The sequence below is a fragment of the Magnolia sinica genome, chromosome 8, assembly GCF_029962835.1.
Source record: "Magnolia sinica isolate HGM2019 chromosome 8, MsV1, whole genome shotgun sequence".
Taxonomy (NCBI): domain Eukaryota; kingdom Viridiplantae; phylum Streptophyta; class Magnoliopsida; order Magnoliales; family Magnoliaceae; genus Magnolia; species Magnolia sinica.
In genome coordinates, this window is record NC_080580.1 from 89968801 (window position 1) to 89987063 (window position 18263).

Here is an 18263-nt window from a genome sequence, read left to right on the forward strand (position 1 = left end):
TGTTTGGATGTAAGTAAATAAAAGTTCATGGGAAAAAAGTAAATAGCATTTGAAGTATGTTAGGATGAAAATAAATGCATATAAATGAAATGAAATGGAGTAAATGGGCCTATAAATGGAATATTCTCTAGGAGAGGATTTGGAAATAAATGAGGTGAAATGCCCATCTAAGCTCTCTTGGAAAGTTGCACAAGTAAATAAAAGTGTTACTATATACATGTTTCTCGCACTCGTGGTAGTTGATGAAACACCGAAATAATTCAATTATCGGTTGCATTATTAAAATCACATCAATTGGTCATCAAAATGAATGGTTGAAAAACGTTAAGTTGTTTTTTTTTCTAAATACCTACGTTTGTGCCTACCTGAGGCTCAAAATTTCCTCATTTTTGACAAGAGTATATATTTCAAAAGGCTTATGATAATCATTTTGTTAAATATCACATATTCACACTAATTACGGATATTAAAATTGATTTGGGATATCATATATGTTCCGGTGAATATATTGAAAATTTTTAATGCAATCTAAATCCTCGCATTTGCTCCAATTCAAGTATAATATTTAGATTTTAAATGCATTTTATTTACTCCAATCCAAACACAATCAAGTAAGCCATTCATTGAGTAACAAAGGCCTCCTAGGCCGCTAATATACCACACACGTGGCACGCTAATGATATGTTGAAAAAAAATTCAACTATTGGCTGGATTATTAAAATCACATTAATAGAATGATTTGAACCATCTAAATGGATAGTTAAAATTTGTTGGCGAGTCGATTGATTATTTATGGTCCTTATATTTGTGGCTCACCCTAAGTTCCAAAATTTCTCATTTTTTGCCACATGAAATGGGCTTATTACGGCCATTCAATCTAGTATCACATATGTATACTAATTTGAAATATTAAAATTGATTGGACTAATCAAACTCATGTTCCTAGGAAAATAGTAAAGAATGTCAATGCATTTCAATATAAGATATCAAACACGCTAAAGGATATTAAGGGGGCATTTGGATAGTAAGTTACTTAAGATAAGTTACTTAAGCATTAAGTAGCTTATCTTGATTTCTACTTATTAAGCTAAAGTGATTAATTTTAAGTAAAAAAGTTACTTATAATGGATCTTAAACCTAACTTATTTATCTCAATTAAGTTATTTATTGTTGTAAGTAGAAAAAGTAACTTATTTAGTGGTATTAAATGTACTCTAATTAACATCATTTTCACCGTAATTATGATTTGAATTTCAATTCATTCAAAATAAAATCTCCCTAAAAGTTTGCTTAGATCTTTATTAATATGGGTTCAACCTAACAGATCTTATTATATTAAATCTTTGATGTGGTTTAAATTCAAAACCCAATGCGAAGGAATTTGCCACTTCAACAAACCCCATTTCTAATAAGTAAAGACTTTTATTGGTTTTTCAATCACCGATTATTATTTACCTTTACAATTTCAAGCCAAATAGAAAAGCGTTCTATCTGGATCTTAAAGATTTTCAACTCTCACTTTTCAAATCTCAAATGGGTTTATTTGATGCTTTGGCTATGTAAGATGCTTGATAAACCGGCACTTGGAAAAGGTAGACAGTGGCATGTATTAACTCAATATCAACCATCAAATTGTGGAACTCTTTTTTTTTTCAGAGTGTAAAATTAATATGAATTAACTATCTCTGATTCATGGACAGTTATTTTCTTAAAATAAGGCCACTAGATGGCCTTTTCATTTCTAACCGTTGAATAAATTTTCATCAATCTAATATTTATATAACGAAACAAGAATACTTTTTTAATTCATGATGCATTTAAACCGGTAAGCATAATTTGTACAGTTTAGTTTGAATTACTGGTATTCCACATATGCACTTTCTCGATTGTTTCTAAGTACCTGTCTATCATCCATCATCCTCTGCCAGAGTAACAAAATATTTCCCAAATTGACAACTGAAAGTCCGAAAGCACACGCATACCATACAAGGCCTTGGATCGTTCCTGAGTCCTGCCAAAGGATGCTGGATGGGGCACACTGCGATGTTTGTGAGAAATTCACAACGTCCATCCATTTTTAGAGATCATTTTAGGACATTCGACCAAAAAAGAGATGGATTCAAAACTCAAGTGGGTCACACAAGAGAGAAAATTGGGGAAAGAAATTCCTACCGTTGAAACCTTCTTAGGCTCCACCTTGATGTCTATATGCCATCCAAACCGTTTATAGGGTCATTACCACTTAGATGAAGCGAAGGAAAAAGAACATTAGCCTGATAAAAAATTTTATACCCATAAGAATGTTTCAACGGTGCTCACTGAATCTCCACCGTTTCCTATATTGTGGTCCACTTGAGTTTTTGATCCATCTCATTTTTGATAAAATGTCCTAAAATGATCTCAAAAAACGGATGGACTGGTTGAAATTCTCACAAGTGTTTCGGTGGGCCCCACCAAGCATCCTTACGCCGCGTTCGCATCACACGCGGTTCATCGGAACTGGAATCATTGTTTATGCAGCGTGTAACACACCCAAGCCTTGGGTGTTTTACACGCTGACGTATGTTAAATCCATTCCGTACATCAGTTAGCGCCATTATCTCAACTTCTAAATTTAGAATATAAGCGTGATTAAAATATCATTCGGACCACACCAAAGGAGTATTCAAAATTGTCTCCAAAACTGTTAATTCAAACAATCTAGACCGTCTATTTTTTGTATCAGACATTTTTTAACAGACTCTTCATCCTAGTGATATACACATGATTAACGGCTTTGATTTGATGTAAGTTACACACTATAATGGCCCATATAAAAACTTATGGTGGCCATCTCATCTCAATGGTTGGCTCTGTGGGGTTCACGTTGATGTATGGATTTAATCTATGCCGTCCATCCATTTTTTCCAAAATCATTTTATGTTATCAACGAAAAAGTAGGCAGATCCAAATCTTAGGTGGGCCACACCACAGGAAGCAGTGGTGAAAATGATGCCCAGCTTCGAAACCTTCCCAGGGCCTAATGTTTTATTCACTTGAATCTTGGAAATGTGTCATTTTTGAGGTCATATACTAAATTAATCTGGGAAAACGAATGGACGGTGTGGATGAAGCCAGAAGAACAAGGTGGGCCCCACAGAGCACCTGCCTGGACCGAGTTCGTCCAGACCGTTTCCCCTGGAGTGAAAGCTAGACAGGGGAGTAGGGGAGTATCTAGGTGCCACGTGGCTGAATGTGACTGGTTGAACGTGGGAGAACCGGGTTCCATGTAACGGCGCAAGAAACACATTTCCTCTTTCCTTCTGTTGCTTCCATTTCATGACTTTCTTTTAACTTCTATAAATTATCATTATAGCTTCGCATTCTTCGCCCGGGAACGGCCTCCTTTCCTCCTCTGCGCACGTTATACCGGGCCATGCATCGTTTGAGCTCGCGCTGATATCGTGCGCCAACGCAGCCTAACCGTCCAAGAGGCTCATCCTCATTCCTCTGTAAGGATGCCGAGCGTTTAAGACCGTCGATTTCTATTTGACTGTGTGCTCGGTACAATCTCTCTCTCTCTCTCTCTCTCTCTCTCTCTCTCTCTCTCTCTATGGGACCCACATGCATCCATTGCAACCGTACATTTGTCGGGCACTGTTGTGAATGGGCCACGATTTCACGATTTTAAACATCCATTGGTGGACTTTTTCCTATTGAAAATGGGAACCACTTGGCGGCATGGTTGGGAGAGGTTGGGTGATTGCCTATATATATATATATATATATATATATTCTATCCCAACCATCCAGTTTGAATGATACCATTCCCCTGGCCAGGATCATCAGTCCACATGATTTTCGGACAATGACCAACCCGTGGCGATGCTCGCCAGATGGATGGTTGAGATCACCAGAAAATGCAGTTCCGTACTGTTATCCATGCACGCGTTCTGAACGAACCGGAAGCCGATTGGGTGGTGACGCCCACACCACCCAGCTAGTTGGTGTTGGGCGCTGTGGGGCCTACCTTGATGTGTTTGTTTTATATCCACGCCGTCTATTTGTTTTTTCAGATCATTTTAGGGCATGAACCCAAAAATGAAGCAGATCGGAAGTTCAAGTGGACCACACCACAGTAAAAAGTGGGGATAATGACTTCCATCATTGAAACCTTCCAAAGGCCCACCGTAATATATATTTGCCATCCAACCTGTTGATAAGGTCACACAGACCTGGATCCAAAACTTTAGTCGCCCACAATAAGTTTTTAATGGTGACCGTTCAATCACAACTGTTTTACCTGCTGTGGTCCACTTGAGCTTAGAAGCTGCTTCATTTTTTGATTTTGGCCCTAAAATGAGCTAGTAAAACGGATGGACGGCATGGATATAAAACATATATATCACGGTGGCCCCACAGCGGCCAACACATCAACACCACCTGATCCACGTCCGGGCGCTTCGTTTTTCTGTTGTAACATAGAACGAGGCTTGCATCATATTACAAGAAATGATCAGATCCGTTAGAGCTTCGTGGGGGCCCTACCGTGATGTGTGAGTGCCATACAACCCGTCCATTAGCTCACCTGTTAGATCTAGATCCCAAAATCCAGCATGATCCGTAGCTCAGGTGGGCCACACCAAACGGAGCAATGAGGAACATTGGGGAGGGTGACCCACCGTTGAAACTTTCAGATAGAATGTGAGGTCCACCTTGTTGTGTATATTTCATCCAAGCCATTCATCAGGTACATCCTATAGTGATGAAGGTAATCGCCAAAATTCAGGCCCTTCCAAGACTGGTATGGGCCACACCACGAGAATATATTTGTTTTAGGCGACCTTCTACGTTTCTTTCCGTATCGTTTCCCGCCTGAATTTTAGATCAGGATGATCCTGACCATTGATGTGATTACAACGTGAACTATTGAAAATTCTTTCCAACCGTCCATCTACAGCTACACATGCCCACTATGCCAAAATCAGATGCTACATTACTCTCTAGGCAATATAAAAATTGCATTGGACACTTAAGGCAACCAATCTATTCATCTAAACCGCTCATTAGGTTAAGGCATTTTTCATGGGCCACCATGCAAACACTATCACCGTCTAACAAATTTGAACCATTTGATCAATGATATTACACAAAATAAGTCCAATCAACAATAGGAGCCGTCTATTTGATAGGGCCCATCATGGATTGCTAATGATTCTAAAGAATTACTTTTGTTAGACAATTGAAACCATTCATCCACGGCTTCAAAAAACAGACGGTTGTATGAAAATGAGGACAAATCAAAGATGAATCTGATCACCAGATCACAATATAATTTGTCTGATAAGCTATGAAATATATCATGGACTAAATGGACAGCTTTGATTGATTGATTGAATCGTTGCCACTAGGTGCACCATAACTCATAAGTGCTCTCTGAGAGCACTGGAGCATTTCTCTAATATGTTAATGTCAGCACTCAGCATATCTTTTTTCCTTTTTTGGTATAAAATGATGCAACCAGGAGCACATTAATTCATAGTGCTCTCGAGAGCACTAGTGCATTTTTGGGAGTGGATTAGGTGTTGCCCAGGAAACATCTTACCACGTGGAACCCACCTTGATGAACTTTTTGTATATCCAAGCCGTCCATACGTTTTATCATGTCATTTTAGGACTTCATCTCAAAAATTAAGAAGATCCATATCTCAGGTGGACCACACCACTGTAACACAGTGGTGAATGACCAGTAAAAGTTTTTGTGGGCCACAAAAGTTTTGGATAAATCTTATCTTTATTAATTCCCTTCATCCGGGTTTGGTTGACCTTATCAACGGGTTGGATGGAAATGAAATATTACTGTGGGCCTTAGGAAGTTTTTAACGGTGGGCGTTCAATCACCACTGTTTCCTTTGGTGTGGTCCACCTTAGTTTTAGATCTGCTTAATTTTTGAAAGCACATACTCAACTGGGCCAGAAAAAGAGATGGACGGCGTGGATATACAACACATCATTAAGGTGGGCCCCACAGTAATCCACCCCCAACATTTCTCTAGCATAATAATAATAATAATAATAATAATAATAATAATTATTATTATTATTTTCACCTTTTTGGTAGTTTTATAAAAGGATGGTTGTATAAAAATTAGGCCAAATCAAAGATGATTCTGATCATCCAATCACACTAGTATAATTGATCCGATAAGCTATGAAATGTATCATGGACTTAATGGACAGCTCAGATTGATTGATTGATTGAACTGATGCAACTAGGAGCACTATAGCTCGTAGTGCTCACTGGAGCATTTTTACAATGCATTAGGATATCTTTTTTCCTTTTTTGGTAATTTTATAAATATATATTTTTTAAAGCTCTTCCCAGATTGACTGCCTGATTTGCCTCATCATCTTTGTAACACCTGATTATGAAGATCTGAGCTGGCTCCAACTATCATGCCAAAGTGGTATTTTCTTTCCAGGAAGGGGTGCTTCCGTAAACCAAAAGTGAATTTGATTGTACCAAAGAAATTAGCTAGGTAGGATAATGTTTGCATGCTGAGTTAGTGGTGTGATGAAATCGAGCAGATTAGGTGCGGCCCCCCGGCCTCAACCAAGATAGTGCAGCCCTTACTGTGGGGCCCACCTTGATGTATGTATTTTATATCCATTTTTCTCTATCATTTTAAGGCATGGTCTAAAAAATGAAGCAGTTCCAATTCTCAAGTAGACCATCCACTAGGATAAAGTGGTGATTGACCATTAATGAGCCACAAAAGTTTTAGAATAACCTGTGATTTGTTCTTTCTTCGTTGATCCAAGTTCATGTGACCTTATCAACAGTTTGGATGGGAAATAAACATTAGGAAAACTTTATGGTGGGTTATAGGAAGTTTTTAATGGTAGGACATTCAACCACCATTGTTTCATGCTCTAAAATGATATGTAAAATGGAGAGACAACGTTAATATAGAATAAATACATCAACTTGGGGCCCTGGTAAGGGCCGCATTGTCTTGGGTCAGGCCAGGGCAGCACTTAATCCGCTCTCAATGAAATCCTTTTGCACTTTTTTAGTGTTTTTTTTTTTTCTTTTTGAAAAGCTATGGAGTGATTTGATAGAGAGATCCAAAGCAAATCCATTATGCCAAATGACCTCTTAAAATCAACCCTAAGTACCTTTTATTTTGTGCCCTGCCCACCATTATTACCCAACATTCCATGGCTTGTCCAAGTGAGTCGCGATTCATTCAAGTCAAGCAGCAGTGCACGAGGCTAGGCTTAGCCTTAACCTAACCTAATAACTTGGACCAAGTTAAGATTGATTATTCAATAAAATGTTTTCAACAAGTGTCTTTAAACTATTATAATAAAGTCATCAAGTCCTAATTTAAATAAAGTTATACTTATGTGATGCTTTTCTCTTTAATGGAGATATAATCTATGTTTACGGCAATGCGGTCACTATGGGAGCTGTTGCTACTGATGTTGATAACCGTGTTCTCTAAGACGATCGGCACAAAGCCGAATTTGAAGTTTAATGGCCCATTAGAGTGCGGTTATTGCTTAAGCTGGCGCGTCGCGGTGGAGGCGAATAATATACGTGCATGGCACACGGTCCCATCCCAGTGCTTACGCTACGTCGAGAATTACATGCTTGGGGGCCAGTATGCACAAGATCTTGACATGGTTGTTGAGCAGATCGTGGGCTACATGAAAGATTTGCTCCCAGTCATCGATGGAAAGGATGCTTGGATTCTCGACGTCGACGATACTTGCATCTCAAACCTTCTTTATTACAGTGGGAAGCGATTCGGGTACGTGATATCTTGCTTAGTTCTCTCTAACACTTGATTTCCTCTCTTGCTTATTAATAATAACAAATCTGAGAAGGTTTGCTAATCCCACATGCGAGCACACGTGCAGATATAATACACGTGTTTGAGATATGAGCTTTTCATAAGTATGGAAATGATGCATAGATCTTTTGCAGCAAAATCAGACAACTTCACTCCTCAGGTGGGTCACGACGTATTGATGGGTTTTTAGCCATTTATTTGCTTTTGATATGTTGTGGCCCACCTGAGGTATCAAATGGCCTGATTTTTATGCCAAGGTATCTAAACTGTGCAGCTCACCTGATGGAAGGTTCAGATCTCACATGCGCCACGTTACAACACATACCCAGCACGTGGATGTGTGAGGCTCCCACGTGCCAGTGGAATAGTATTAATTAATTTATAGCACTCCTAGTTGCATTGACACATTTGGACAGCTCCATCTATTGATCCGGACCGTTTATTAGGTTTAGCATACATGCATGATCTCATTGTCGGTACCGTGAAAGGTCTTGTACTCTGCGGAATACTGAAGTGAAATCTTAGTCCGGTAGTTGGACCATGCGTGTGGATGATCTGAACCGTTTAAGAGGTAGGTCCACCATTACTAACATGTGGACAATATAAGAGTTGCCACGAAATAACAATCCATCGATCTACTGACAGACAATCATACAACGGTCAACAGTATACGACAAAGTTTATCTAACAATGGCTAGGATCATTTTCACAGAGGAGGTACGGCCGATGGCCTATCTATGGTGGGGCCTACCTTTAAAAGTGAGGCTCGCACTGATTGAACGGTCCAGATGGCGGACCCTGATTTCACTACAGTAGTCCGCGAACTACCTGCCTCTTTTCTTAATAGCCCCCCCTTTTTTTTTTCATCTTCAAAATTTTTAATGGCCCACAATATCATGTCATGATTCCAGGGGTGATCCATACGACCCAACAGCATTTAAAATGTGGGCCAAAAGCAAAAGCTGTCCCGCAATTCCTGCCGTCCACAGATTGTTTAAGATGCTGATCGACGGTGGATATAAGGTTATTCTTCTCACGGGGAGGGATGAAGAAACGTTGGGGGCACCCACCATTGAGAATTTACATAATCAAGGATTCGTTGGCTATGAAAGAGTGATTTTGAGGTATATCCACACCATCCATCCGTTTTGCCAGCTCATTTAAAAAATGAAGTAGATCTAGATATAAGGTGGACCACATTACAGTAAAGAAGGGAAATTGTTAAAGAATATCAAACAGTGGAGAGTAAGAAAGGGACAGGAATCACCGTGTGAACCTGAAAGGAATCATGAATTGCTTCTTTTTTTCTTTCTTTCTTAAGACATATAACTTTTTATTTTTTAAAAATAAAAATAAAGGTAAAGTACAAAAGGTGGATTGAATGTTTGATCAAGAATTTCTTTGGCCCAACAAACTGTAGATGTGGGACCCAGTACAAATCATCCATATGGCAGGCCTCATGGTGGATATGAGATGCCCCCAATCTCTTCCCCCATCAGATGAACCCAGCTGTCTGGTTGGGGCCCCATTAGATGTCAAAATTTGAGGATAATGTCCATTTTCATCAGGTGGCTAGGATCATCAGGGGTATATATTACACCCTGGCCCATAAGGATTACATCACCCCATGGTGGACCTCACCTGTGAACATAAACCACAACCACAACTAATCTACTGAAACAAATACGACTAAGAAATACAAGTATATAAGAATATCAAATGGGTCGCACAAAGTGTCGCCCGACAAAATTTTTATAAAATAATGTCCAAAAGAAATGGTGCGCTAGATCTACAACTCAACAACGCATAATCAACCCGTACAGTTTACGGTGACCTGTCCACAAGTTGGAAGTAGGAAGCTCCTCTTCCTCATCCATGCTCACCTTGCTCGGCTCGCCGAGCTCCGTCTCACCTGCATTTAGTAAAGGGTTTGGTTTGTGTTTTAAAACACCATCCCAGAGTAGGAGTGAGTTGTTAACCCAGTGGTTACTATTAGCCTTAAGTTACAACAAGCATCAATTATATGATGAATTTAATGAAAGACATGCATTCACAGATCTCTAACTAGTCTTGTTAATGCATGTACATGTGTTATGATATGATGTATGCCCTCGCAACAACATTTTCTCGAGCGACTTCGTCTAATAATCGCGCATGACCGACACTCCCTCATTGCGACCTCAACTGCCGAATCGCCAAATTCTAGCTAATGCGATGCGTAAATAATGTTAGCCAAGTATTTAGTTAATTCTGTTCATCAAGCAAATTGAGAAAACTGGTACACTCCTCTTATCATTGCCTTCAACTGGTTGCGAGGTTAAGGCCCCTCAATGCGGGAGGCCAAGACCCCGCGATCCTTGATCCCATCGGGTTTCCCATCCCTGATTTCAAGCACATGGGGAGTGCTGGGAAAGGGATCGTTCGCGGTCACTATGGGGAGGCTCATCACCCCAGCGTAGGCCGACAGCTCGGATCGAGTGTCCCATTCCACTATGTCCGGCTTTTGAGACAGTGGATCAGTTTTCAATAGTTATCAATGGGCTTCAGTGGGCGAAGAGTATCCTAGGTTCCATTCAGGTATGAGCAGACATGGTTAACAAACATGGTTGGTCAGTAAGTAGACTAGACCGCGTGAGGCTCGCACTGATTGAACGGTCCAGATGGCGGACCCTGATTTCACTACAGTAGTCCGCGAACTACCTGCCTCTTTTCTTAATAGCCCCCCCTTTTTTTTTTCATCTTCAAAATTTTTAATGGCCCACAATATCATGTCATGATTCCAGGGGTGATCCATACGACCCAACAGCATTTAAAATGTGGGCCAAAAGCAAAAGCTGTCCCGCAATTCCTGCCGTCCACAGATTGTTTAAGATGCTGATCGACGGTGGATATAAGGTTATTCTTCTCACGGGGAGGGATGAAGAAACGTTGGGGGCACCCACCATTGAGAATTTACATAATCAAGGATTCGTTGGCTATGAAAGAGTGATTTTGAGGTATATCCACACCATCCATCCGTTTTGCCAGCTCATTTTAAAAATGAAGTAGATCTAGATCTAAGGTGGACCACACTACAGTAAAAAAGTAAAAAGTGGTGATTGAACACCCACCGTTAAAAACATCCTAGGGCCACCATAATGCAAACTTGTCATCCAAACCCTTGATAAGGTCACACGTACGTACCTGCATGAAGGGAAAACAAAAATATCACCTCTATACAAAACTCTGTTTTGGACCCCAGAAGTTTTTAGCGGTATGCATTCGATCACCACTATTTACTACGGTGTGGTGATATATTAATCAGGTCCGTCCATGAGAATTTGGAGCCCTATTCATTCACACATAGGACGGAAGTAATCGACAACGATAAGATGGCCATAACGGTTCCTATGGTTACCATTACATAATGGTCATAGATTAACAGTTTTCTAATACCTTGCACGTGGTAGTAGTGCCAACATAAAATGCGTGTGAGATTCGAGCTTTCCATCAGGTGGGTGCACTAGTTATATCTTTAAGCTCGAATATTAGAATGCTTCACTTGGGAGGAGTGAAATGGTTTGATCCTTAAGCTTGGTGATCTAGACAATGTGTAGCATGCTAGATGAAAAGCCTAGATTTCACACACATGTTTGATAATGGCACATGTGCTAAAGGCTCCAACATGAGCGCTAGTAGCTAACCTGTTGGGGGACTGCAGATGCACAAAGAGATGAATCAAGCAAAGTATTCCAATCACACAACTGAGTTCAATCATAAACACTTCGAATTTAACGTCGAATAAATCATTGGAAAAAAAACCTACAGCACAGGGCAACTGTAATACACTATGAAAACAGAAAATTATAAGAGATAAAGATTATTCAATTCTAACAAACTTTGAATCTCCCTTACAAGCTCTTGAAACTCTTAATAATGAATTAGAAAACCTTGGTATATACAATATTCCTGATTACACCCACATATGAGAATCACAACCAAAATAGGAAACAAATTCCACACCAATATAATTCTGCGCAACTGTGTGATCATTCGATATCACTTCGATATCATCAATAGAATGTCGATTGCATCGAACCTCTTTGATGTCATTGAGTTTTGTGAGAAAAAAATACACTTTGGGTATGAACTTATGTAGATTGAATGCAATATCTACATTTCAAAGGTTTCCTTCGTGGCACACAAACCAGATACACATGTGTATGAGATGTAGGTTATTCATCTGGTGGGACCAAACTAATTAAATAACTCATGGCCCCAAAAATCAGGCTAGCCCACCTATTAGGGCTAAAAGTCGAGTGGGCTGGGATGGGTTGGTGTTCAAACCTTAGCCCAACCCAAGGTTTCTGTACCTCAACCCTAACCCAACCTCAGGTTGAGAATTCCCAACAAGCCCAACCTAAGCAGGCTTGGTCGGGTAGATATATGCTAATATTTTCATTATTAGATTAGTTTATTATATTTCAATGCACATCTTATTATTTTGTACCTATGATTTTATTAATTATATTTGTAGTTATTTATACCAAAAAATTTTAATTTTTCTAAACAAACAAGCTAAAATATAAGACAACCACTCCTTTAAAAGTTGTGTTGTATTAGCACACAATCCATTTGGGAGAGAAATCCGGCACATCTTGTTATCCTGAGTCATCGGAAATGGTGTGGACCAATGAGACCTGACGACACTGGAATTTCTTATGCCTTCAACACAGATGATCCACATTCAATTATAATTTTTAAGTAACTTATATATCGATCAGGTTCAGGTTGGATCAAGCTACTCGAGACCTCAACCCAAGTTTAATTGGGCTGGTGGTTATATAGCCCAAGCTCAAGACCAAACCCGATACATCCTACCCAAGCCCAACCCAATGTTAGGTCGATCACAGGTTGGTCAGGCTGAACCCGGCCGACTTTCAATCCTACCACACCTATGGTCTGATAATTAATGACACATTCACATTTAATATGGACCCGTCACCATTTCTCAAAACATCCACTTTTCCCATGAGTGGAGTGGCCTGGCATGTTCACAATACACTCCACATGATGTACTCCCAAATCTCATTCTATTCTAGCGAGTAGCTGCTTTCTTGCTGTTGTTGTTGCTATTGGTAGCGATGGTGTTGGGTAGGTTGTGAATACCGAAAGCATCTAGATATACATGATGATGGTTGTTGCCGCTGATATTTTTGTTGTGCTGTGTTGTGTTCTAGGAGTTCTGCTTACAAGGGGCAAAGCGCAGTGTCCTTCAAATCAGAGATGCGTAGACAATTAGTAGCGGAGGGCTACAGAATCCGTGGCAATATCGGAGACCAATGGAGTGACCTATTAGGAGATTATTTGGGCGATCGAACATTTAAGCTCCCTAATCCCATGTATTTTGTCCCTTAAGCCTTCAGGTGGCGTTTACGGGTATAAATGGGCCCAATGGCTAGCTTCATAATTTCGGCTTGGACCTTCCAAGCTTTAACAAATGCACATGTTGATTTCTTAGAATTCAATGTTAGCTTTAGGGCTTTAAATAGGGAGAAAGATCCTTTAAGTAATCTAATAAGTAACTAGACTGAAAATAATTGGGTATCAATCTTGCCTCGGCATTTAGCATTGGATAGACCTCATATAATAATTGCTTTAGTTCTATATATGTATCTTTTATTTCATTTCTTTTGGAATAAATACAAATATTTTTACAATTAGAAGTTACTACTGTAAGTGCTATAGACCATTTAAAGAAGAGTACGGCCTCAATGTGCCCAAATGAGCTTAAAGATTGTTGTGCCCTTAATCATACCACCAATTTTGGACATGCCTCACAAAGGGGCATTTTAGGCCTGAACGCCATTTTGATCTAATCGATGGTTAACGTTATGTGTTTGGATGCACTTTGCAAACTCCCGTCTCATCTCTCTCACTCGACTAAATTGGTGCTAAAATGGGGTCTTTAGATTCTAATGCAAGGAAAAGCATGAAGGGATAACGAGAAAGATCACCCATCTTCCTTAGGTAAATAAGACTTTGAATCCACAAGGTATTTTCTTGAAACCATAAGAAAATAAAGAAATTCATAATTTTATCAATCAATTCTAGGGCCCACTACGGGGTGTATATATTGATATACACCGTAGGATAGTCACCCTAATGATGATCTACGTATGGACATGTTCGGCTCGTCATTTGAATGCGTCGATCGACGGATATGATTAGAAGTCTATTCAACGATCACCGATGGTCGAGCCGCGGCTATACGGATATAAGTAGGGAAATATCCTTATTCCACGTGTGAAGTGTGGTCGTAAACCGACGATCCAAAATTCTCAACTTTATATAAGAGTGGACGACCCAATTCACTTAAGTTTCACTTCTTCCTTTATGGTATTTGCACTTCTAATGCACTCGTCCTTTGGCTCAAGTTGAGTGGTTATGGACAGTACCTAGGTCTGACTCCTGCGATCTACGTCGAGCCCAGTAAGACGGACATTATTCTATAGTTTTGGAACTAGTGGCCCCACCAACGAGTGGTCTAGAACTTGTTCGAAAAATTGGAGCATTTCTGGAATGAATTAGGTATTAAGATTTCTCGTGGGTAATGATTAGCGTTTAGATTAACTATATTCGTAGTGTGACCTATTTATAGCTAGTGAAAGTAGAGATTTGATCATGATTACTCTAAACCGTTAGTTTTAAGCTAAAAGAGTAACAGGGTTGATTTAGTCTATTAGTCAACATCCGGGCCTTATCTGATTCGACTTCGGTTAGATCTTTAATTTAGTTATAATTGTCTTGATTAGTTAGCGATGGGTCGGTTAGATTTGGGCCCTATGTGTGTAAATTATAGGGCTAAACTTGATGTTCAAGTGATCGGGCAGATTCGTTGGCTTCCTACAGTTGATTAATCAGACTTGTGCGGTTCTTTACTGGTACCACCCGTATATAAACTAACATTGAGTGTTAATAGTCAGTAAGTGATCTTGACATGACCTGGCTCATTCTCCTTGCGAAGAGCTTGTCCAGTGCTTCAACATTGTGGTATGGAGGATCAAGGAGGGGTGTTTGTGGCCAGTGGGTTGGTGATCCTCACCGTTTGTCTATCCAGTGGTCCAATCCATGGATGGCCATTGTTCAATTTCACAAACAACGAAAGCAAAAGCTGTCCCGCAATTCCTGCCGTCCACAGATTGTTTAAGATGCTGATCGACGGTGGATATAAGGTTATTCTTCTCACGGGGAGGGATGAAGAAACGTTGGGGGCACCCACCATTGAGAATTTACATAATCAAGGATTCGTTGGCTATGAAAGAGTGATTTTGAGGTATATCCACACCATCCATCCGTTTTGCCAGCTCATTTAAAAAATGAAGTAGATCTAGATATAAGGTGGACCACATTACAGTAAAAAAAGTAAAAAGTGGTGATTGAACACCCACCGTTAAAAACATCCTAGGGCCACCATAATGCAAACTTGTCATCCAAACCCTTGATAAGGTCACACGTACGTACCTGCATCAAGGGAAAACAAAAATAAAACATAAATATCAGCTTTATACAAAACTCCGTTTTGGACCGCAAGAAGTTTTTAACGGTATGCATTCAATCACCACTATTTACTATGGTGTGGTGATATATTAATCAGGTCCGTCCGTGAGAATTTGGAGCCCTATTCATTCACACATAGGACGAAAGTAATCGACAACGATAAGATGGCCATAACGGTTCCTATGGTTACCATTACATAATGGTCATAGATTAACAGTTTTCTAATACCTTGCACGTGGTAGCAGTGCCAACATAAAATGCGTGTGAGATTCGAGCTTTCCATCAGGTGGGTGCAGTATTTATATCTTTAAGCTCGAATATTAGAATGCTTCACTTGGGAGGAGTGAAATGGTTTGATCCTTAAGCTTGGTGATCTAGACAATGTGTAGCATGCTAGATGAAAAGCCTAGATTTCACACACATGTTTGATAATGGCACATGTGCTAAAGGCTCCAACGTGAGCGCGAGTAGCTAACCTGTTGGGGGATTGCGGAAGCACAAAAAGATGAATCAAGCAAAGTATTCCAATCACACAACTGAGTTCAATCATAAACACTTTGAATTTAACATTGAAAAAATCGTTGGGAAAAAACCCACAGCACAGGGCAACAATATATAATACACTACGAAAACATAAAATTATAAGAGATAAAGATTATTCAATTCTAACAAACTTTGAATCTCCCTTACAAGCTCTTGAAACTCTTAATAATAAATTAGAAAACCCTGGTATATACAATATTCCTGATTACACCCACATATGAGAATCACAACTAAAACAGGAAACAAATTCTACACCTATATAACTCTGCGTAACTCTGTGTGATTGTTCGATATCACTTCGATACCATCAATAGAATGTCGATCGCATCAAACCTCTTTGATGTCATTGAGCCTGTTGTCATGTTTTGTGAGAAAAAAAATACACTTTGGGTATGAACTTATGTAGATTGAATGCAATATCTACAATTCAAAGGTTTCCTTCGTGGCACACAAACCAGATATACGTGTGTATGAGATGTAGGTTATTCATCTAGTGGGAACAAACTAATTAAATAACTCATGGCCCCAAAAGTCAAGCTAGCCCACCTATTAGGGCTGAAAGTCGAGCGGGTTGGGATGGGTTGGTGTTCAAACCTTAGCCCAACCCAAGGTTCCTATACCTCAACCCTAACCCAACCTCAGGTTGAGAATTCCCAACAAGCCCAACCCAACCAGGCTTGGTCAAGTGGATATATGCTAATATTTTCATTATTACATTAGTTTATTATATTTCAATGCACATCTTATTATTTTTGTATCATGATTTTATTAATTATATTTGTAGTTATTTATACCAAAAATTTTCAATTTTTCTAAACAAACAAGCTAAAATATAAGACAACCACTCCTTTAAAAGTTGTGTTGTATTAGCACACAATCCATTTGGGACAGAAATCCGGCATATCTTGTTATCTTGAGTCATCGGAAATGGTGTGGACCAATGAGACCCGACGACACTGGAATTTCTTATGCCTTCAACACAGATGATCCACATTCAATTATAATTTATAAGTAACTTATATATCGATCAGGTTCAGGTTGGATCAAGCTACTTGAGACCTCAACCCAAGTTTAATCAGGTTAGTGTTTATATAGCCCAAGCTCAAGACCAAACCCGATACATCCTACCCAAGCCCAACCCAATGTCAGGTCGATCACAGGTTGGTCAGGCTGAACCCGACCGACTTTCAATCCTACCACACCTATGGTCTGATAATTAATGACACATTCACATTTAATATGGACCAGTCACCATTTCTCAAAACATCCACTTTTCCCATGAGTGGAGTGGCCTGGCATGTTCACAATACACTCCACATGATGTACACTCCCAAATCTCATTCTATCCTAGCGAGTAGCTGCTTTCTTGCTGTTGTTGTTGCTATTGGTAGCGATGGTGTTGGGTAGGATGTGAATACTGAAAGCATCTAGATATACATGATGATGGTTGTTGCCGCTGATATTTTTGTTGTGCTGTGTTGTGTTCTAGGAGTTCTGCTTACAAGGGGCAAAGCGCAGTGTCCTTCAAATCAGAGATGCGTAGACAATTAGTAGCGGAGGGCTACAGAATCCGTGGCAATATCGGAGACCAATGGAGTGACCTATTAGGAGATTATTTGGGCGATCGAACATTTAAGCTCCCTAATCCCATGTATTTTGTCCCTTAAGCCTTAAGGTGGCGTTTACGGGTATAAATGGGCCCAATGGCTAGTTTCATAATTTCGGCTTTGACCTTCCAAGCTTTAACAAATGCACATGTTGATTTCTTAGAATTCAATGTTAGCTTTAGGGCTTTAAATAGGGAGAAAGATCCTTTAAGTTATCTAATAAGTAACTAGACTGAAAATAATTGGGTATCAATCTTGCCTAGGCATTTAGCATTGGATAGACCTCATACAATAATTGCTTTAGTTCTATATATGTATCTTTTATTTCATTTCTTTTGGAATAAATACAAATATTTTTACAATTAGAAGTTACTACTGTGAGTGCTATAGACCATTTAAAGAAGAGTACGGCCTCAATGTGCCCAAATGAGCTTAAAGATTGTTGTGCGCTTAATCATACCACCAATTTTGGACATGCCTCACAAAGGGGCATTTTAGGCGTAAACGCCATTTTGATCCAATCGGTAGTTAACGTTATGTGTTTGGATGCACTTTGCAAACTCCCGTCAAATCTCTCTTGCTCGACTAAATTGGTGCTAAAATGGGGACTTTAGATTCTAATGCAGGGAAAAGCGTGGGATAATGAGAAAGATAACCTGTTTTCCTCAGGTAAATAAGACTTTGAATCCATAAGTTATTTTCTTGAAACCATAAGAAAATAAAGAAATTCATAATT

General features: G+C 39.5%; 2 protein-coding genes across 2 annotated transcripts; both read left to right on the plus strand.

Moving 5' to 3' along the window:
- The first annotated feature begins 3354 nt into the window (after positions 1–3354).
- On the plus strand, positions 3355–13453 carry LOC131253658 (acid phosphatase 1-like). The gene is made up of 4 exons (XM_058254757.1): positions 3355–3543; positions 7414–7796; positions 8750–8962; positions 13058–13453. The coding sequence occupies exons 2-4, from the start codon at positions 7423–7425 to the stop codon at positions 13233–13235; spliced, it is 765 nt and encodes a 254-aa protein (XP_058110740.1). The 5' UTR covers positions 3355–3543; positions 7414–7422; the 3' UTR covers positions 13236–13453.
- Positions 13454–14987: 1534 nt separating this feature from the next.
- On the plus strand, positions 14988–17722 carry LOC131254112 (acid phosphatase 1-like). The gene is made up of 2 exons (XM_058255122.1): positions 14988–15153; positions 17410–17722. Exons 1-2 carry the CDS (start codon positions 15029–15031, stop codon positions 17585–17587), a joined length of 303 nt encoding a protein of 100 aa, XP_058111105.1. The 5' UTR covers positions 14988–15028; the 3' UTR covers positions 17588–17722.
- The last annotated feature ends 541 nt before the right edge of the window (positions 17723–18263 follow it).

Coding starts and splice junctions, on each gene's coding strand:
- LOC131253658 (XM_058254757.1), top strand. CDS start 7,423: ATGTTTACGGCAATGCGGTCACTATGGGAGCTGTTGCTACTGATGTTG. Junction 7,797..8,749: donor TACAGTGGGAAGCGATTCGG/GTACGTGATATC, acceptor TCATGATTCCAG/GGGTGATCCATACGACCCAA. Junction 8,963..13,057: donor TATGAAAGAGTGATTTTGAG/GTATATCCACAC, acceptor GTTGTGTTCTAG/GAGTTCTGCTTACAAGGGGC.
- LOC131254112 (XM_058255122.1), top strand. CDS start 15,029: ATGCTGATCGACGGTGGATATAAGGTTATTCTTCTCACGGGGAGGGAT. Junction 15,154..17,409: donor TATGAAAGAGTGATTTTGAG/GTATATCCACAC, acceptor GTTGTGTTCTAG/GAGTTCTGCTTACAAGGGGC.